We start from the raw sequence: 21,962 nt of genomic DNA, 5'->3' as shown, positions 1-21,962 counted from the left end.
GGAAGGAGGAGGGGGTGGTCAGGGGTAGGGAACAAAAGGTGACTGGCTGGCTGTTGGACAGACAGACAAACTGGTTGGAGGAAGAGGCACTCGGGGGCGGGACACCTGCCTTGAGTGGGTGTTAAGCACTGAGTGGCACTTAAGCCATGAGATCAGCTCCTCCTCCATGCCCTTACCAGAAATATTGTGGAACAGATTTTTCAATTTATATCTTACTGCTCCCAGCAAACTGGCTCGTGGCGGGTCACAAACACAACCCCAGTAAAAACATATCCAGTCCGAAACTCCAGACCAGCTGGGTCAGAGGGTGCATAAAGATGTTGATCAAAGTGGGGGAGAGCACCGCCCCCTGCAGGATCCCATAAGGGAGTCTGTTGTGGGGAGAGGAAGGGAAGGCGATTGAAAGTTGCTTTATGATTCCTTTGGGTAGTAGAAAGCGGGGTACACAAACTGCTCTTCTAGATCCTGGATGGAAGTAGGGGTGGGGCTGAGTCAAAAGTTGGTTGTCACACAGATGAGCAGTTGGGTGGGATGTTGCTGTCTCATCCAAATTCACTTCCTGCAGTAACTGCCTCAGTTCAACTTAGCATAGTAAAGAAAACTTTTAGTCTAATCTTGTGCACTCAGCCGCGATGCATCAGAGGATTCCTTCTTGGCTTTTCAGCACTGTGCCATATACTGTGTTGTTGTGATAACATAAAGACAACATAAAGGTAGAGCTTGTTGGTAAACAACAGTGCATTCCTAAGCAACATTACATCATTTGAAATCTGTTTAGATTTAGATGGATATAATCTTTTTATTGTATTTTATCAACTTCATTTATAGCATGCCTTTCTCATTAAGGCTCAATTCTGCTTAAGCTTGCACTGTTGGTATTCTGGCTGGCTCAGGATATTCAGCTGTTGATGCCTCCTCTGATAATTATCGAGCCTTTGAATAATCTGAACCAGCATCTCACTTTGAGAATCATCATGTTAGGAGAGCAAATAGCTGAATGGTATGACAGTGGGATCGTAGAGATAAAGTGGCACAGTATCGTGGTTTGGTAGGAAGCACTGGGCTTGATAATAGCAAGACAAAATGAACAAAATCAACTGAAGGAGAAATCCATAAATGCAATTATGGATACCTTGTTAACACACAAATCCAGAAAGGAACTGCAAATCTTTGCATTAGGATTAGTACATGCCAAGGAAATCAATGGAAAGTTGTTTTATTTTAAAAGTAGGGTCCAAACCTGTTGCATTCAGGAATACATCAGGCACTAGACTGGGGTCCTGGAAAGGCTGCAGGCTGGAGGCCCCCAGGCAGGGAACTCACCGGCAGGGGCAGCTCTCATGCAGCAGGAATCTGCAGCCTCTGAACCTTGGAGGGAAGTGGAAGGAGGAGGGGTAGTCAGGGGTGGGGGACGGAAGGTGATTGGCTGGCCACTGGACAGACAGGCAAGCCGGTTGGAGGAGGAGGCGGTACTCAGGGGTGGGACAGCCGCCCTGAGTGGGTGTTAAGCACTGAGTGACACTTAAGCCATGAGACCAGCTTCTCCTAGGCCTTACCAGAAATATTAAGTGGACCAGATTATTAAAGTTGTCTCAATTTTTTTTTTTTTTTTGCAAATCTTAGAGAAGAGGTTTTTTCCTTCCATGCATAGAACACTGGCCATTTAAGTTGATGTGTTACGCTTTGGCCCAGGATGTTCCCCCTTTCTGCTCTCCTTTTCTTCCCCCCCCCCTCCGATATTCATTATTTGTAGCTTTAAGCAGCTGTACTTGATTTAATACAGAACTGTGAATCCTATCTGATAGGCAAATGAACCTGAAGCAGCCATTTTTGTTCAGACATTGCTGTTGGGAGTTAGTTCTCCTACTGCATATCCACTCTTCAGGCTTTGAATTGCTTTTATAGACATATAATGTGCCTCCGTTCCACTACAAATAACCTACAGTGCCTCTGAATACATAGGGATGTTAAGCAATTGTATGTGACACACCACCTGATATTAACTTACTGCCTCTGTTCTGCAATAGCAGCAGCTGAACTTTTAGCATGTTCTGGGAATAAATTTCATACACGGTCGAGTGCCTGAAGCAATAAGGACATGGCTGTATTTTTATTTGAGCTTTAACATACTGATTTCTTGCTGCATAGTATTTTTAAAAAATAATTCAGAATCCTTTTCCATTCAGCCTAGTAGAAAAGTGTCAGTTATTTACACTATACTCATGCATCTTAGTTCTTACAAGGAGGAGCATTGGTAATGGTTGACATGGTCACTCAGAGTTCACTCAGGCTTCTCTAATTGTTGCTCACTTAACAAACAATTATTTGAGCTGTATTTTGAGAACACTAGTTGCCTTGCTATAAAGATAAGCTTAACACACCCTGCCCTTCGCTGAAGCTCAGTGATTGGTGTAGGGGCCAATCTTGTTCAGAGGAACCCAATTCACAAAATTACTATACCATAGGATAGCTTTCAACGCAGTCACCCTGAGCTCCTTAGAAGGATAGTGGAGTACAAATACATGTATCAGTCAAATTCAGTGTGCTGAGACCATGTGGCACCTGCCTAGTCTGGCCATCTTTGTCTGGGCCACCATAAGTTGGGTCACATTCATTGTTTGACTCTTCTTGTAAGAAAGGATTTGAAATTGTGGAAGAAAATATTGTTGGAGAGAGGGCAAGGATTGACAGGTAATACAGGAAGCTTCCTCTGTACTGGCAAGTAGCTTTCTTCAGACTGCTTCCCCAAAAGAAAACACAACAGTACCAGTCACACATGATAATAGAAAGAATACAGGGAAAGGGAAGGGAATCAGTGTTGCTGATAGTGAAGCTGACAGCTTCCAAGAAGGTGGCGGCATCTCTGCTCTGCAAAGTAACCTTGCCCCCGGGCAAAGACGATGACCTCACTCAGGTTTAGAAAGCCACTCAAGAGCTATAGAGAAAGTTGTGAGGCAGGTTTGGAGTGGTGATAACTGGATTCCAGTCTGATTGACATGGCCCACGAAGAGAGAAACACTCTTCAGCTAGGTGCATGTTTGACATCTGAGGGCCAGACCAGAGCTGTGTCCATCAAAAGCAAACAGCAGAGCCAGAAGGGGAGAGGGAACAGAATAAACTAATAATGGTTCGCTGCCAATGCTGGCTGCTGTCTTGCTGTAACTCCTCTTGGAGCAAAAGTAATAGCGTTTAAAAAAAACTGGGGAATCCACAAATTCATACCCTTAATATAATAAACCGCTCAGTCCAGTGTTTAATATAGAGGAGAAAATGAAATTCTGGAGCAATCATAATGATTTAAGAATGATATTCTCAAGATCTGGAGCTTCCCTGAAAGCTTTACAATTGCAAAGAGACAGAAATCCCTATTATTACATATGTCATTTCATGTTTATTGTGTTTTGTAAATATCTTATGTTAATAATGGTGTTTCAGTGCTTCTTGGGCAGGTAGTTGTGAATCACCTGCATGGGCAGGTAGTTGAAAATTTCCTTAATTCTGGAGGGGGTTGGACTAGATGACTCTGGAAGTCTCTTCCAACTTTATGATTCTATGATTCTTGTTCCATTTGATGTTACAATAGTTTGTGCTTCTGTCACTGACTTTCCTATTGTTTCTCATAGATTCATAGAATTATTTCCTTGACAGTTGCAAAAATCATAAATCTATTGCTTTGGATCTTAACCTCCCTTTCTGGTTGTACTATGTACTTCTGCATGTGGACAGTTTTTTGTCATCCCTCCCTCCCCTCCCACTGCAGCTCCTTCCTTTGACATGCAAGATGTTCTGGAATTCTAGGGCTACAATTTCAGTATCCAATTTCATGGTATACAATTTCATGGAGGCTACAATTTCAGTATTCATAAAAGACTGCAGTGGGAAGGAAGGGCAGGAGGTTAGGTGGATCTTTGGTCTCATCCAGCAAGGGATCAGCGTGGTGTAGTGGTTAAGAGCAGTGGGATCTAATCTGGATAACTGTGTTTGATTCCCCACCCCTCTACATGCCTCCAGCTGGGTAACCTTGGTCACAGTTCTCTTAGGGCTGTTTTTACAGAGCAGTTCTTTCAGAGCTCTCTCAACCTCTCTTAGTTTGCTTTGGGGGGGGGGAAGGGAAGGGTGTTTGTAAGCCACTTTGGGACTCCTTTGGGTAGTGAATCGTGAGGTATTTTTAAAAAGCTTATTATTATTGTTAGGGTATCAGAAGCCTTCCAAAATTGGATTTGATTTGATCTGAGTTGATCAGACATGGCCTGCTATCAGCTAGTAAACTGGAATCAGAAACATAGATCTGAAATGAATCTGAAATGCACAGTTGTATTAAACGGGGCTTGAAGTTACATGTGAATTAATAAACCATTGTTACGTATATTTGTATATGTTATGTCATATATGAATTAGTATATCATTGCTCCTCAATAAATGTTGCCAAGAACAGGGGACATGAGAGCACATTATAAGCAGCTCTAACCTAAGGCCTTGCCAATAAAGGACAAGTCTAAAAAGTATTTTTACTAGGGTTCCAGTTCATATATGCTTGGGTTTATTCAAAACAAAACATGTCTCTGTGATCAGTGGATGACTGCAGACAAGTTGTCTTAGTAATAACACTTGTCTTGATCTCATTAGGGTGCCTTAAAAAAATGGAAAACTGCACTGGTGAGAAAAAGCCCAGGAAAGTTGAGCTAACAGTGTACCTGCTTTGAGGGTAACAAGCTGTGATCATTTCATTGGGAAACCTTACCCTTTCCACCTTCCCCTTCAGACCTTTTTTGCTCCCAGAACTCAAAGAACATTAAGAAGGAACGTGATTTAATTTAAGTCTATTGAGGATACCAAACTGCTGTTTTGACGCAGAGTAAATCGAAGGACGCAGAATTCTTCAGGGAAGGGTTAGAGAGATGGAAACACTACCTTGGGAAGTGTATAGACCTAAGTGGAGATTTCAAGAAACAATAGCTTCACATTTTGATATTTTTTGTTTAACAAGGCTTCTATGATTTTGTAGCAATACTTTTTGACTTATACTTGCATATTTGGAAGCTGCTGACGTGTTTTGGTTCACACGTGGAAGACATGGACCAATTATGCACGGCAGCAGCCATGCCGGGCTGCTGCCAGGTCCTTGTATTGGGGTGGCATGTCCCGCTGCTCCCTGCATATGCACAGGGGAGGGAATCCCCCAGCGTATGCAGACTGCCCCAGTGTAGTGCACGCATGTGCACACAATGTTGGGGTTGGAAAGCCCGGTATGCTGCCAAGTGGAGGCAGGAACACAAAAGGAGGGGGGGATGGGGCCCTCACCACGTGATGGCAGCAGAGCTGCCTGCCGCTCTCCCACCAAGGTGGGGGAATGCTTTGGCCCGCTCCACTGAGCTAACAGGGGCATGTAGCATCCCTGCAGGGACACTGTAGTTTGGGGGAAGCCCCATTGTGCACAGCGCTGGCATGACCTAGCCCCCAATGGCACCCGCAGCATCTTAGGGACTGATCACAGAGACATGTTTTATTTGAAATAAATGATGGCATCAGGCATAATTGGGGATTAGCCTCACATCCCCGTTGCCGCCATCCAGGGCATTCCACCCTGTGCATAATTGGTCATGGTTTGGTATATCTGCTTGGATCTATTCCCTCTTAAAAGGCAAATTCATTTATTATATATTAACTGGTACACAACTGCAGTCTTAGTAAGATGCCTGGAACAGATGATGCTTTCTTTCCTCTTTATCAGAAAGTTGTCTGTGACCAGTTTACTGAATGTTGATGCAAGACATTCATTGCCTGGAGAAAAACTGGATGTTAGTTTCATGGTGTTTTGAACCATTTGCCTGTTGACATGGGCTTAAGAAAAATTCTGCTTTTATTCTAAACTCGTTTTACTGTTGAAATAACAAACAGCAGTGCTATTAAAAGCAGCAGGACATAATCCACTTCTTAGTTAGCTTGTTTGCTTTTGTACTGTGGTGGAAAGGAGATAATGTTTCCCCACAGGACACTTTTCAATTGACCATATTAACAGCTTAATGCCAAAATCATTTTTGAGAGATAATGTATATCTCTTAAAAGCACACACACAAAGAACTAGTTGATATATTTTACCTTTCTGGTTCCAATGATATAAAAGTGAGCATGGCTTTTGAAGCCCATCTGCCTTAGCTGTATATATATCTTTTGCTTTTAGTTTAGCCTGGAGAGAAGATGACTAAGAGATAATATGATGGCCATCTTCAAGTACTTGAAGGGCTTTCTTACAGAGAATGGAGCAGAGTTGTTTTGTGTTGCCCCAGATGGTCGGACCAGAACCAGTGGGTTGAAATTAATTCAAAAAAATGTTCAGCTAAACATCTGAAAGCAGTTCCTGATAGTTAGAACAGTTCCTCGGTGGAGCAGGTAGTTTTTCCTTCTTTGTAGTTTTTAAGCATAGGGTAGATAACCATCTGACAGAAATGCTGATTCTGTGAACTTAGGCTGGTTGTAAGTAGGTGGCCAGAAGGGACTGTGTCAGTGCTTGCTCTTGTGGCTGTTTCTTGCATATCCAGGGAAATACCAATCACCCCTTTGGGATCGGGAAGTGAATTTCTTCCAGGCCAGGCTGGCCAAGGATTCTGGTTTGGGAGGGGCATCATGTGGCCATGGAATTAGGGTCACTGTGGGTAAGCAAGTGGTTGTGAATTTTCTGCATTCCGTAGGGGGTTGGATTAGATGACTCTGGAGGTACCTTCGAACTCTGTGATTCTATGGTGTTGGAAATCAGCCAGCAAATGATTTTTATACAGTTTAGAGGCACAATAGTTGTCAGCATACAGCCATGCCTTTTGATGGTGGGTGAGTGCAGCTTAACATTCCATGATGTTCACTGGATGTTAACAGAATAGTAAATAATTATAATCTTTAAACGTCCCGCGGTGCCGCGGGCACCACAGACTAAATAAAATAGTAAGGGCTGGTGGGGAGGAGTTAGGGCGGGACCCGTCTGGGATAAAAACTCGGAGGGGTCCAATCAGGAGCCGCAAAGCGGCTCCTGATTGGGCCCCTCCGAGTGCCACTGGAGGGCCAAGTGCGCCTCCCTATTGGCCACTTGGCCCGCCCTGGACTGTCCGCCCAGATCCGCCATTGCCCCACTTGCTGCCGATGTGGACGCCTCTCCAGGAGGTCCCGGCGCCCGCGCCTGACGTGAGCGGCCCACCTCGCCAACGCCTGACGCGGTTTAGCCCCACTCGCCGACTATACAGCTGCCAGCCACATGCCCGCGCGCCCTGGAGGACCTGCCGCCGCCTACGGCCGCCGGCAGCCTGCCTCACAACTGCCCCAGCCGCTCCAATGGCTGGGAGCCGCCTACAGATGGCTCCCGTTGCCGGCCAGGGCCCTGCCACCTTCTCACTGCCGTGCCGGCAGAAGCCTCGCCATGGCTCACCGTGTGGGGGGGGGCCGCGCTGCCTTCTCCTGGTTGCTCCAACGGCCGGGAAGCAGCTGGAGATGGCTGCCGTGGGGGAGCAGGGGCCCCGCCGCCTTCTCCCGCTCGCTGCAGCGGCCTCGCAGCCTCACAATCGTTGCCCCGCCGCAGCTGCGCTGCCACACAAGGCCGGACGCCGACCACCTCGCCACCGAACCACCACAAGGTAACGCCATTTGCCGCTTCGGGGAGGGGGGGGCTGGAGCCGGCCTTCTCTTGCCCCCGGAAGCAGCCTCGCTGCAGCGAGGCCGCTTCTGGGGGTGACAGAATGCCGTTTGCCGCTTCGGGGAGGGTGGGGGTCAGGCCGCCCCCGGGGCCGAGAGAAGACCGGCTCCTAGCGCCCATTTTATTACCGAATAAAATGGGCTTTCTTTCTAGTTTGTATCATAATAGGGGGGCAGTAGCAGTTTGGTGTACTAGTTAAGAGCACGGACTTCTAATTTGGCAAGCTGGGTTTGGTTCCCCATTCCCCCACATTCAGCCAGCTGGGTGACTTTGGGCTCACCACAGCACTAATAAAGCTGTTCTGACCAAGCAGTAATATTTGGGCTCTCTCGGCCTCACCTACTTCACAGGGTGTCTGTTGGGGAGAGAAAAGGGAAGGCAACTGTAAGCCAATTTGAGACTGCTTCTGGTAGAGAAAAGTGGCATATAAGAACCACCTCTTCTTCTTCAATACAGTCTGGGACCATTTAGTAGTAGGCAGTATATAAATATTCCAATGCAACCCATACATCAGCCCATCATGCGGGTTCTTCCAACTCCAGTGTTAACCCAACATCCTGGACAGATCATGCTAGCATGGGAAGAAGCTTTTTCTCCAATTGGTTCAGGCTTCTGATTTGGTACAGGAGAATGCAGGGCTGTGAGTATCTCCTTCACACCAAAAATAATGTGAGGAGCCAGAAATGTACTGTGTCAATGGAAGCAAACTAGGAAGATGAGAACATAATTAGTAATGGTAAATTAATTGTCAAAGACTAGCAGATTTATGAATCAAACAGCAATTGGAAAAAATCCGGTTCCCTTGGGTTCCCATCCAGTGTTGGAATGGGATAAATTTCTCAGATTTTGTTTCATATATAAAATACTAATGTGGCCTCTGAGTCTAATTAGGTGAAACCACATCTTATATACATGGTTTACGGGATTTTTATATGGGAAAGCAGCTTATGAAATGAATGTAAGAATATAGATTTAGTATTTTTGTAGGTCAGCATGTGTGTTAAATAAAATGATTGTAGCCTTGCAGACATATTCTGCTTTTATGCTCAGCACTTTGATTCTGTGCTATGTGAAACATGTTGTACAAAATTTTAAGGGAGGAATGGGAATTAATGATTTTCAGACTTGAATTAATGCTGTTGGCTGAGTCCCTCGATGTGGAATAGATTGGTGATGATAAAAGATGAAACAGATATTTGTTTTAACTTGATTATATGAGGATAATGTATCTTTTTTTTTGTGGCAGACTTTTTAATGGAAAATTATAGATGTTCCAATCTCTGCCATATGTAATTTTCATGGGTGGACTTTCAGCATGTAGACATGATATTTATAGACCTTGTCATCCTAGGACATATACTGCAAACACTGTCAGTTGCTGCATATTATGGGTTGGCACCAACCAGTTTTTCCATTGATGATAAAAGGCGGAAGGGATCCTCCTGCATGCATGATATGGCATTTGGTTGGAATTGAGTGAAGAAGCTGGCAGGATTCAACTGTATAATTAAAAGCTACATCAATAGGGATGTAAATTTTATTATGTCATTTATGTGTCAAATGAAAGTACGTATAAATATTTATTTAATCTGAACATAGTGTCAGTCTGAAACACCTATTTCTCAAATGCAATGGCAATGTAACATTTTTTATTATTGTATTGTATTGAATGTAGATTGAAAAGTGTTGCTCGGATTGTGTAGTTTGTTTCTTGATTTGAGTTGGTAAGCAAGAAAACGGACTTCAGACCAGTTTTATTTTTGTGTATAATAATGTCTTACTGATAATAAAATAAGAGGTTGGTTCATGTGTAAGGCCAGTAACACCAGCTGCATTCTTAAGGGACTTCATTGTTTTGTTTTTTATAATGGAATATATCTGTTGATTCCTGCCATCTACTTTGGGGGTTTTAGCCTTTTTGCTGTCCAGTCACAGCTGATTTATGGCAATTACATGGCATTTTCAAGGCAAGAGAAAATCAGAGGTGGTTTGCCATTGCTTTCCGCTACATCAGTGGTCTCCAACCCCTGGTCCGGGGACCGGGACCGGTCCATGGATCATTTGGTACTGGGCCGCGGCTCCTCCTCGTCCTCCTCCCTGGCTGCTGCCTTGGGGGCTGCCCTGCCACTCTGCTGCCAGTTTACCTTTGGCACTCTCCAGTGGCCGCCATGGCTGGGGCTCCCCCTTGGCGTGGCAATGCGCAGCTGCTGCTGGCAGTGCCCCCCAGCGGGCAGTGGGAAGTCAGGGACGCCAGCAGGAAAGCAAGGAGAGCAGTGGCTCAGGTGGCTATGACGTCCCTCGGCAAAAGACTTCCCCCACCCGGGCCTCAGTAATATTGCCAAGCGTTGACGGGTCCCCAGTGATAAAAAGGTTGGGGACCACTGCACATCACAACCCTGGTATTCCTTGGTGGACTCCCATCCAAATAATGACCAGATCTGACCCTGCTTCTCTTCCAAATCTTTTTCTTTAACATGCTGTGTAGTCAGACCCCATGCAATTCATGACCCCCCTAGCCTAGTACACACCATCAACCATGTACAGCAGTCCAGTGGGAGTTTTGTTAACTTCCCTGCTACCCGTCAACAAATGAGATGAATTAGCATTTCATTATACATTTTTATGTACTGAAGCAAATATTATGCTAAATTTCACACATGGAAACTGTAAAATAGGTATGAAGTATATTATCACTAGTGTTTTCTACTTATTAAATACTACATTTCTGTTAACCATTATGAGGCAAGTGTGAATGATATCTCTTGTCTGAATTCCAGATGACGTGCATTTGGTTTATTAAGACTTTAACCTAAGGCTTAATTCACCTAATCAACTGAAATTTCAACTGGATAGGAAGTTGGCTCCCTGATTAATCAAAGGAGCCAAAACTGGAGGGAGATAGAGCAGATGTGTCTTCTCCCTTTCCGTCTGCGAGACAAATGAAAAAGGAACTCCCCCCCCCCCAGTTTGTATCTCATGCTAGCAGATATTTTGCATTTCAGGGTGAAACCACCGTGGTTCTCCTCCTAGCAATAATAACCACGGGCAACAGAAGCTGACAGTGCTCAGCTGAAATCAATGTCAGTGTGTCTTTTAAATCTGGATCTGCCACAATACTGGAGGGATTTCAACACTGATATCTGAAGCCATTTTAACTCTGATATATCATGGTAAAGGAATTGTAATATATTCCAGGCTGTTTTCTTTATTGAATAAAATAAAAGTAGCCTTTTCTTGCAGTGATAGGCAGTAGATATATTTATTGAATTACAAAGTTGCTTAGTGTTTAAGAGAAACTATCCCCTTATTTCAGTATACTCAAAAAGCCCTCTAAGTAGAAATATTGGCAAAATTCAAATGCATGTAAATTGTCGTAAAAAGCACTCAGTTCAAACATTTAATCAGGGACAGTTTTTTTTCATATATTGTGCATCTGATAAGACTGCATTAAAATATCCAACTGTGTCTCATTGTGGCTGGATTTGTGTTGTAAAGAATTATTCAAAGGAAGCAGCAGCAATTGTTCCTAATTCTTTTGGCTTTTGAAGTATTGTGTGCAAAGCATTGTCAACTCAATAGGTTACAGCTGTATCGCAATTACAAAATTAACCTCACAAGTTATTAGTCATTAGTGCTTGTAAGGAGACAAAGAATACTACTTTGTGCCAGGCATGATCTCCATTGGTGGAATGTAATTTTGTAAAAAAAAAAAAAACGAAAAGAAAAGAAAAAACTCACATCAAAGATGATGGGAGTGTAAAATGAAGATTACGAGCAGGTAGCAGATGATCAGCAGCAGTCTGATTTGTTGTGACTTGTTCAGCTTGAATATCTACACTTGTAAATTCTATAACAGGCAGATTTTCACATTAATACATTTCCTGACCTTCCAGTCTGGGCTTGCTTTACTGTATAAAATACCCTGGCAACTATTCACAGTTTCAGTTTGTATTTTGTATTGCTTTATCATCCCCATAGCCGATCTGGTTATAAAACACACACACATACTCACTCATCGGGGTTATATATTCTTGTATCATTTTCCCCCAGATTTGCCAGAACACCATCATGTTCGTGTTCTGAAGGTTAATGCCCAAAGTCAGGCAGACAGAAGCCAAGTACTGCAAGGTTTCCCAAGATTAGGACCGATTTCCTTCGCAGAAATAAATGATTCCTGCCATGTGCAGTGATTTTGTGCAGTACTACTCACGGCTGAGTGAGTGCATCAATACTGTAGCCCTTACATGCTGTACATACTGATGACACTGTGTTAACTTGATTGACTGAGCTGTATACGGGAGAAGATGCACCTGCAAGAGATGTACAGACACACATTTTTAGTCTGGGTTTGAAACATTTATTTTATTTTTCTTGGAAATCTTAGTCTCAAATTCTATGGGTTCTCATGTTTCTGCTGCTAAGGTACAGAAAACAGTTTATGTATGCTTCTTTATTGTCAGAATTGTTCTGGAGAATGATTTAAAGGTGCTCCATCCTTATCTTTAAAGCCAAAAGCCTGTTTTCCATATAATATAAATATAATGTTTAAGAAAATAGCATATAATAGGGGAAGTCTGAAGCCTGGCAAACTTGCAGCTAGATAAATAATGTTATCTTAAGAGGTTTCAGCTGAATGATAAGGGAGTGTTTCATGTAATTCACTTGTAAGCAGCATTTTATGTTACAGTTTTCTGTTTTGTTGTTGTTCTTTGTAGGCTTTGAGACAGCAGCAGAAAAGAAGAAATGGAGTCTCAATGATGGTAAACAAGACTGTTCCTCGTGTTGTTTTGACACCATTAAAGGTGTCTGATGAGCAGTCGGATTCACCTTCAGGTAAATGGCTAAAGGTCTGTCTGTGACACCAATTTCCAGTCACTGAGCTCTCCCTTTGGGCAAGAGCTATAATACAAAATATAGGATGGGTGAAGATAATGATTTATATTCCCATATGGTAGTTTTTTATTATATTTCTAAACCAATTTTGTTAATTCGAAGGAGGAAGAATGTGCCTCTTATATGGAAAGGCAGGGAAACAGTCTGATAAAACAAAAATAACTCTTTTGAAATAATTAAAAATATTTTAGATACTTATTCCTAATGGAAGAACTCCCTAGTGGCATGAAGTACTATCAGAGGACAAAATGAATTATCATCCCCGCTCCTCTGAGAGTATGAATTACTCTCGGAGTTTGATCTTGCAATACTCATTTTCTTTTTGTAAGAATTTGTATTCTGGCACCCTTCTAATCATCGCAGTGCAACCCTGACCTTTAGTTTTGGCTGTTAGATGCTTCATTGTGAATGTATTGGATTGTACAGAGATATATATCTGTTTATTGTAGATTTTTCCCTGACATGGGAGAAAATTCACTTTACAAAGGGTGGGTTTTTCCTTCTTCCATTTACTTCTTTATCTCCCTTTTAATGGCAACATTATGATTTTTAAAGGTATCCCTTAGCTATCAGAGAAGAGGATTATTTATAGTGGATTAGCAAACATCTTTATTGACTGCTACATTCAAGAAACTTGTTTTCGCCACTTAATGGATTTATGAGCTTTTGCTTCATTGCTTCTAGTGACAGGGAATCAAATTGTCAAGCAAAAAACATTACCTTTAAATAGAGTAGCAGATGAAGATGTCATTCTCAATTCCCTCCCCTCCCTAAATACTAGCTTTCTGTTATTTTTCCCAAGTGGGGAAGCACTTCAGTATAATGTTTGTTTTTTAAAGGGTCTGAATCTAAAAATGGTGAAGCAGACAGTTCTGATAAAGAAATGAAACATGGGCAAAAATCTCCAACTGGAAAACAAATGAGCCAGCACTTAAAGAGATTAAAAAAATCTGGTTTAGGTGAGTAGGTCTCTAAAATGTCTTATTTGTCACTACATTACTTCAGTTTATAGAAAATATATGTACTGTACACTCACTGTAGAAAGTTTGATGTTTTTTCTCTGATGTGTAGATATTTCCAAAGCAGGCATGCCTTCCTTGGCTGTTTCATCATCCCTCTGAACTCTACAGGAGTGCCCTCTTATTGGGACCTTTCCCCCAGCATGCCTTTCTGCAGTTGACCTTTTCAGTCTGATAGACTCAATCTGTCCTAAATTGGCCATTTTGCAGCCAGCTGTTTCTTCCTTCATCTTCTTTTAACAGGGGGACATTATTACCTCCTGTTATGTTATTCCAAAATGGAATAACATTGTTACATATATCTTATGGTGTACTATATCTGTTTCCTTATTTTGGTTTTCCTTTTAATTCCATACCAAGACATGAGGCTACACTTCTAGCACTTGTTTCTTAAGCAATACATTATTCTGTGCTGGTTGTTAGACTTCTAAATACCATGTTGGATTTGCTTTCTCCTCTTTTTGAAAATTTATATGCAACTACTTATCCTAGATTTCAACATGTCTCAAATCATTTGGAAGGTAAGATTTTCTGCTTTTTTTGATGGGATATTATTCTCTACTATCTTTAGAAATAATATGTTTCTGCCCAAATTCTGGATCCATACATTTATTTTATTTTGTCTACAAAAAGAAGTTCAGTATATACTCTTTTGAAATATAAAGTTTGAGCCAGTGGCACCTTTACGACCAACAAAGTTTTACTCAATATGTAAGCTTTTCCATTGAATAAAACTTGCTGGTATTAAAGGTGTCATTGGACTCAAACTTTGTTTTGCTGCTTCAAACCAACATGGCTACACGTCTGAATCTATCTTCTGAAATATAATAACCATATAACAGTTTCTTAATCTTCTTAGGGTAAATGATCAAATTCAACAGCCCACTGAATCTTTTTACTTCACTAATGATCTGTTAACAGAGCTCCCTTAGAGAAGTTAACAACAAGCTCTTCATAAGAAATTATCTATCTTCATTTTAAAAAATCAATTTCTGGCACTAATATCTACCTTTTTTGGAAACCAGTTCTTAATTATAATCTAAAGACATCCTCCTTTTGCCTAAGAAACAGATGTTTTACTTAGTAATTAAACGTAGTGTCAAATATTCTTAAACTATCATTAATTAAAGTACCAAATGTTCATCCTGATAACATTGGATCATTATTTTCTGCAACAAAAGTCTTTATAACCCTTAATCAATATTTAGGAAATGGTTAATTTACTGTTATATAGCTGAATTAATGTTTTTAACTGGAAGTCTCAGGAAGGTTTCTAAATAAAAATAATATTTTAAGATAGATATTCAATTGTAACACATCTTTCTCAGTTGTGGACTGGTTACTTGCCAGTTTGGTATAGTGGTTAGGAGTGCGGACTTCTAATCTGGCAAGCCAGGTTTGATTCTGCGCTCCCCCACATGCAGCCAGCTGGGTGACCTTTGGCTCACCATGGTGCTGATAAAACTGCTCTGACTGAGCAGTGATATCAGGGCTCTCTCAGCCTCACCCACCCCACAGGGTGTCTGTTGTGGGGAGAAGAATGAGAAGGTGACTGTAAGCCGCTTTGAGCCTCCTTCGGGTAGAGAAAAACGGCATATAAGAACCAACTCTTCTCCTTCTCCTTCTTCTCCTTCTCCTTCTCCTTCTCCTTCTCCTTCTCCTTCTCCTTTTTCTTCTTCTTCTTGTATGGTATCCTAATTTTAACATTAATTTAATCTTCATCAAAATTGGTAATTATTTAAAAATCTTCATCTTTTGAGAGGCCATAGTGAAGATTTTTCAGAAGATGTGGTTGAATTTCTTTTTTTTTTTACTGCTATTTTAAAAAACAATAATAAATTATAATTAAGCCACCATGTTCTTCCTTATTAAAATGGGAAGCATGCAAAATAATTTCTTATTTACTATCATAAGTATTGCTTATGTGTTTTTGCATGAATTCTTTAATTTCCCTGTCTATAAAAGACTAATGTTTCCTCCATCCAAACCTTTGAAGATTTTCAGACTGAGAAGGCTCTAAATGTTACTTGGAATTTTTTAAATTAAATCAATGTTGACTTTCTTAGAACTTGGTAAAGCTGATTGGGCTGAGAGTGGTGGCATATAAATATAATAAATAAAATGAAATCTAATCAGACAAACTATAATTTTTTTAAGCTGCTTAAAAAAACTTAAACTAAAAATCTAGAACAGTATGCTTTGGAGATCTATCTTTATGATGTATTCTGTTGGTAGTCTCTGAATATCTTTCATCTAGCTAATGTTGTTAAGGAATTTTGTTTATTTGTCCCACTGGCAGCATCCTATGCCATTTGAGAGAATCTCCCATAGTTGTGCTGTGTTACTTCAAACATAACTCTCTCTCTCTCTTAGATAAAAAGTAATTGAACATATGTCTCTGCACTGCAAATTACTTAATAGTATTCTTCTTCATATGGCCATAGTCTGCATTTCTTAAATCTTTAATCCAAAGAGGCCCACGTTCACTGGCAAACTTCCATGCTCATCAGGATTTTGTTTCTATTTTCCATTTTGATACCAGTTCCTTATGACCCATGGAATACTGCTCTGAAAGCTTCTCCCAGGAAATTATACTGTAAACAGTGCATGCATGAACAAATCTCCATGTGCATGCAGTAAGACTGTGTATGGTTCTTTAGTCCAAGCCAGTATCTTATTGTAGGTGGTCATCTACTGCTCTTGTACATCTTGTACATCTAAGAGGTTATTCTGGAGCAACAAAGCTAGTGTCAGGGTTGCATATACATATTGTTCAAAAGTAATTCTTTGTGAGAGTTATGTGTATATGTGGAAGCAATGAACCTATATTTTAAATAGGACAATTTTGATTTCTTCTGATATCTGTATACTTTTGAAAGAGTCTTGTGTTTTCAGTACAAGTGCAGGATCCAGCTTTTAGAAAATCTTAGCTTTCATTTCAGAAGAAGCAAATTTCTGTCCCTTATAGCAGTGGTCCCCAACCTTTTTGAGGCTGGGGACCTGCAGGGCGCGCTCTGTGCAATGCACGGGAGCAGCTCTGATTCTCTCTCCCCCCCTCCCGCAGTATGAAGCTTCCTGGGCCGCAAGCTTGCGGCCTGGGAAGTTTTTTACTGCGCGGGGGTGGGGAGAGGGAGCCGCGGCCCGGCACCAAGGCCTTCGCAGCCCGGCACCGGGCCGCAGCCCGCGGGTTGGGGACCACTGCCTTATAGCCATAAAGATAGGCTTGAATGTATATGGTAGTTAATGCTTGGTGAAACCTTAGGGCCCAGAGATATTTCTAAATTAGATTTTTTGTGACTGTGACACTTTCTGCATTAGGAGACATAACTTGCTTTAGCCTCAGTTTGGATTTCCTTTAGATGCTGCGAGTTGACTCTAGCCTGTCCACATTTGGGTTTTCTTCTCATTTCCCAGACTGACATTCACAATATGCTTTCTGCACTGAGTCTGACAGAGGCAGTCTCCCATCATGCTTTGCTCCCTTCTCCTTTTCAGAAAATGTGTTGGAAAAATGGTGCCTACTTGCACCTTTGTTTTTGTTGTGCCCCATAATCCCACCATTCTGCGCCTTTGATTACTTCCCCCCAAAGTGTCCAGAATATAATTTTAAAATATATTTATAACATTATTACACTGCTGTGCAAGACTCCTTTATTTGACATTTAGAAACAACATGGTAACACGATCACCCTTAAAAAAAAGGTAGGAAGAGAGGGGAAGGGAGGACAGTGATGAAGAAAGAGGCGTACCCAAATGAGTCAAAATGGTGGGCACAGCAAAAAAAATCCAAATGCACAAATTTCTGCACTGAACAGCCTTGAATTAGACGCTTGTTAGACCCCGCTTGAAAAGACAAAATCCAGTTTTCTGGGGATTTCTTTGCTGTGGGGTGAGGGGGAAATTTGGGCCTATGCATGAAGATGTGGATTTCAGTGTGGAAATGGACTAAAAAGCTGATTCTTTAAAAGTGCAAATCTCAATGATACTGTTGATCCAGAAACAGTCTGAAGGTCTGTCTTAATGCCCAGCATGTTCATTGATGCTCTCAGTAACTATTGGAGCCAAAACAAATTATGGCAAAAGAAGACCTCATCAGTAGACATTTACATATTTGTTTACTTTACAAGGTGTATTTTGTGGATAGAGTTAAGCTTGTATGAGATTATGTTAGTAAAGATAGTTTTTTCTTTAAGCTCCTCACTGTTGGAGTTGCAAAAGCAGGAACCATGTCATCAAAGATCAGTTTTTGAATCTGAAAGATATGCAAGAATCAGTGGCTCAAACAAGAATCAAGGAACAGACAGATGCTAAATATGACATAGTTTCATCTTTGCTATAATACATGAAATCAGAGGAAGGAAATTTGCACTCTTTCATCCCAAATCAAATCAGCGCAACTAAACTATGTACCAGTGTAGCTGTTATTCATTCATAGGTACTTTCAGTGTAGGCAATTCAGGTAAGATGAATGAGGGAGTTGTCTGAAATGCATAATCTTTATGGTAAAAAATTAGTGCAGATAAGGTTGTTTTACAAATGGATTAACAAGTTTACAATCAGAATTTATCATGGGTTTGATTTTGCACAACAAAAGTAGAAACAGACATTTGCATTATATAATGCACTGTTTGAATGAAATTGGAAAATGCAATTCAATTCAACAAGAATGTATTCTGTTTATTTGCACTAAAATTATTGGGCAGCTGATTAAAAATAATGGCCTCATGATATTATAAGAGAGTGGAAACAGTCTGATTTATTGTAGTTAGCAGTTTCTTATATGAATGAAAACAGGCCATATTACTTTTATAGCAATGGCAGGGAAACTGAGGGTGTAAAAATAGGCAAGGACAAGTGAGACATATCAGGGAACATGCTTGGAAAAAGCTGTGTTCTTTTCTATTGCATTGAAGTGTACAGTTCTACATGAAACATGAATGGCACTTGAAAAGAGAGTTGCTCTGGTGTTTGTGGTGAAGTTGAATTTGTTTGATTTGTTTAATCCAGGACATTTGAAATGGACCAAAGCCGAGGATATTGACATAGAAACGCCAGGATCTATTCTTGTGAACACTAACCTGAGGGCTTTAATAAACAAACACACCTTTCTTTCCTTACCTCAGCATTTCCAACAATACCTCCTGCTTCTGCTTCCAGAAGTGGATAGACAGGTATGTACAGTAATTGCCTCTATAATTCTTTACTAATCATGATTCTGTTCTACAGTCTAAATTACTACATATTGTGAGTCACTGACACAAGTAAGTGCTTTTGGATTTTGTGCATTTACAGAACACATTGCCAGAAGATGGTGTGAACTTAGGAAAAGCAGCTTTTATGTCATTGCTGTAACATTTAAAGGCTGGGGAAATCTCATTCCATTGATGGCTCCCACTTCTTCTCCCTCTGATCATTAATTCTGCCATCCTTTCTGCAACAATTGCACTTAATATCCAATACTGCTACCACCTCACCCAGTAGCTACTGTTGCTGCCAACTCCTTTGTCAACACTAACTTCTTCTCTCCCTTGCTGGAAACATTATAATCTTCACCTTCTCTCTCTCTCTCTCTCTCTCTCTCTCTCTCTCTCTTCCATACCCACTGTCAGACTGGACTTTGTTGACAGCAATAGCTGCTACTGTAGCATGATTCAGCATTGTTTGTTGGGATTGTTGTGCAACCTTTAAACTGGCAGCCGAGATTTTACAACGTAGCATTGTGTTATCTTTTTTTCTTTACTTTTCCAGATTTTCAAACGACCCTAAGCATGTGACAGGGTTTCTGAAAGCACTTGATCTACTACATGACTGCAAATCAATATGAGTAACTAAGACACATTTTCTGTCCCCAACTCTTTTAAAGAAGCAGTCAACCTTCCATTAGAAACAAAAAATGGAATAGCAGCCTCTTAAGTGCTTTTATGCCTAGCTAATATCCAGAGTTAATTTTTATGTCTGATGTAGTTATAAATCATTCAGTTGCCACAGTGTAATGTAAAATTATTTAAGATGTTGGCTGCGATCCAGAATACACAAGATGAGGTTTTCTTTATTTTTGGTACTGCAACTTCCTCCACTGCCTTGTTTCACTAAGCACTCTGCTTTTCTGCAGAACTGGTGGACCTCTAGTTTGTGATTGTCTAGTTTATAGCTGTTTAAGAATTTTTTAAATAATCCTGTTACTCTTTCTTGCTAATGGGAAGGGTGTTTGCAATTGTAGGTATTCATAAAGTTATCTAATTACTAATTCTCTAGCTTCAACACTTTGGAGTGTGTTTACTCAGCCACTGGGTATGAGTGGACACTGCATATGCACTGCATCCACACACTGTTGAATGCTGTGCTGTTATTGCACTACAGCAGTCATTCACAACTGGATTTTCCCATATGGAAAAGACAATACAGGAGGCAAACTGATTTCTACAGCACAACAAAAGCACAATGTCTAACAAGATGTGGTTGTGGCCTTTGTTGCAATAAGTTGTCATGAAACTGCTTTTCCAGTGGGCAGAACTCATTGACAAAACATATATGTTTCATGCAGAAAGTCCCAAATTCAGTCACCAACAATTCCAGTTGAAGGGATCTGAAAAAGCACATCTGGGAAGCAACTTTGCTTGAGACTCACCAGTCAGAATAGACATTAGTAGACATACAATAGCTCAATGCAATAACTATGTGTAGTAACTGTATGCAATATTAAGGCAGCTTGATATGTTTATTTATCATTTATCTTTCAATCATCTGAAGCCTTGAATGTCAGCAGTCAGAGCTAGTACACAACAATCAAATTACCAGCTTAATAGAAGCATGCACAAGTTCATTGTTTTTAACCTTTTCAAATGTTCCAAGTTTAAAGTCTGCTGCTCCTGGTTTAAACATCAAAAGAATCACCACCTGCGTAATTAGCACATCCTCTCCTTATGAACCTACTGGGTTCATAAATTACATTTTGTAATTTAGTGGCCATATGAAAATGCAATTTTTGTTTTATTTGACTTGTGTGTGTCTGTGTGTGTGTATACATACATACATACATACATATACATATACATATACACACAATATATATGTATCCTTTAGCTTTTCTACTCTACCTTAATTTTACAACCAGTAAAGCCTACTAGACATATCGAACATTAAAAAACTTCCCAAACTAGTTAATCTTTGAAGCATGCTTCAAAGATCCTAAGTTCCAAAAACAGTGAATTCTGGTAGACAATTCCATATGATAGGTTTGGGTGCTTTGGCACCAAAGCATTCAACCCTATTCCATAATTTGGATGCTGCTACTAAAAATGCCTTTAAAGGGAACCACCATATGATACAATATGAAGCTGTCAAAAGTCTATCTGTACCTAATGTTAAATTAAGGGAGATTACATATGAGAGAAGATGCTTCCTCATATATCCCAGATCCAGATTTTAAATATCCTTGAAAAAAACTCAGCAGTAGCTTGAATTTAGCTCAGAAGTAAACCGGTAATCACTGGTGTTCACACACAATCAGTGAAGATCTCTATATCTAATTTGAAATCAGTTTGGCTGCTGCATTCCCAAACAGAGTGCCAGTCCTAAGCGAGCTCCATGGTATATATCAGAGCTGCATGAAAAGAAACAGGTCAGTTGAGGACCATGGCAGCACCTGGCATAACCACCAATTCACAAACCATGACCTGAGCTATTTTCATGGGGGAGGGGTTTGGTTTGTGTGCCTACTACCCACATGTAGTAAAGGGGACCTCTATATAAAAAAGCAGCAAAACAGACCTCTAAATACTGTTGCTTCCATGACCGGTTTGTTGGCATTCTTGTGCAACTGATTGGCTGTGTGAAACTATTCTGGGCTGATCCAGCAGGGTTCTTACATTATTCAGCACAAGGTGAAATCTAGTGGCATAACATTTCAGATCTAGTGAAAAAAAAGTGATCTACTAGCTATGCTAAGCTAATGAACATCTAGTGAGGCTACTAGCACCCTACCTGTCCGCAGAATACCTGGCCACAGTGATCCATGTGTTGGTCACCTCCAGGCTTGACTTCTGTAACTCACTCTGTGTGGGCCCATGCTTGTCCTTGACTCAGAAATTAAAGCTGGTACAAAATGCAGCTAGGGTCCTCACTGGAACACCTTAGAGTGCCCATATTCAGCCAGTGCTGAGACAGCCGCATTGGTTGCCGCTTGAAGCCCAGATCAAGTTCAAGGTTCTGGTTCTGACCTTTAAGGCTCTTCGCGGTCTGTGTTCCATATATCCGAGGGACCGCCTATCACCTTATGCTTCCTGTGGAGCCTTGCATTCTGCGGGGACCAACCTGTTGATGATTCTTGGTCCTTGAGAGATTCACCTGGCCTCAACCAGGGCCAGGGCCTT

General features: G+C 41.1%; 1 protein-coding gene across 2 annotated transcripts in view; it reads left to right on the top strand.

Moving 5' to 3' along the window:
- The window catches only part of ASXL3 (ASXL transcriptional regulator 3), a 62,868-nt gene that overhangs the window by 17,853 nt on the left and 23,053 nt on the right, over positions 1–21,962 (top strand). The window contains exons 4-6 of one of the 2 annotated variants that reach the window (XM_077352494.1): positions 12,394–12,511; positions 13,411–13,530; positions 18,598–18,761. In XM_077352494.1, coding sequence (XP_077208609.1) covers positions 12,394–12,511; positions 13,411–13,530; positions 18,598–18,761 — 402 coding nt within the window. Of the gene's footprint in view, positions 1–12,393; positions 12,512–13,410; positions 13,531–17,883; positions 18,050–18,597; positions 18,762–21,962 lie in introns of those variants that run through there. The other variant, XM_077352496.1, reaches the window with a different exon arrangement.

Source organism: Paroedura picta, chromosome 9 (assembly GCF_049243985.1).
Source record: "Paroedura picta isolate Pp20150507F chromosome 9, Ppicta_v3.0, whole genome shotgun sequence".
NCBI classification, from domain to species: Eukaryota; Metazoa; Chordata; class Lepidosauria; order Squamata; family Gekkonidae; genus Paroedura; species Paroedura picta.
The sequence above is the reverse complement of the archived record's forward strand: the minus strand, read 5'-3'. Positions and strand labels throughout refer to the sequence as shown.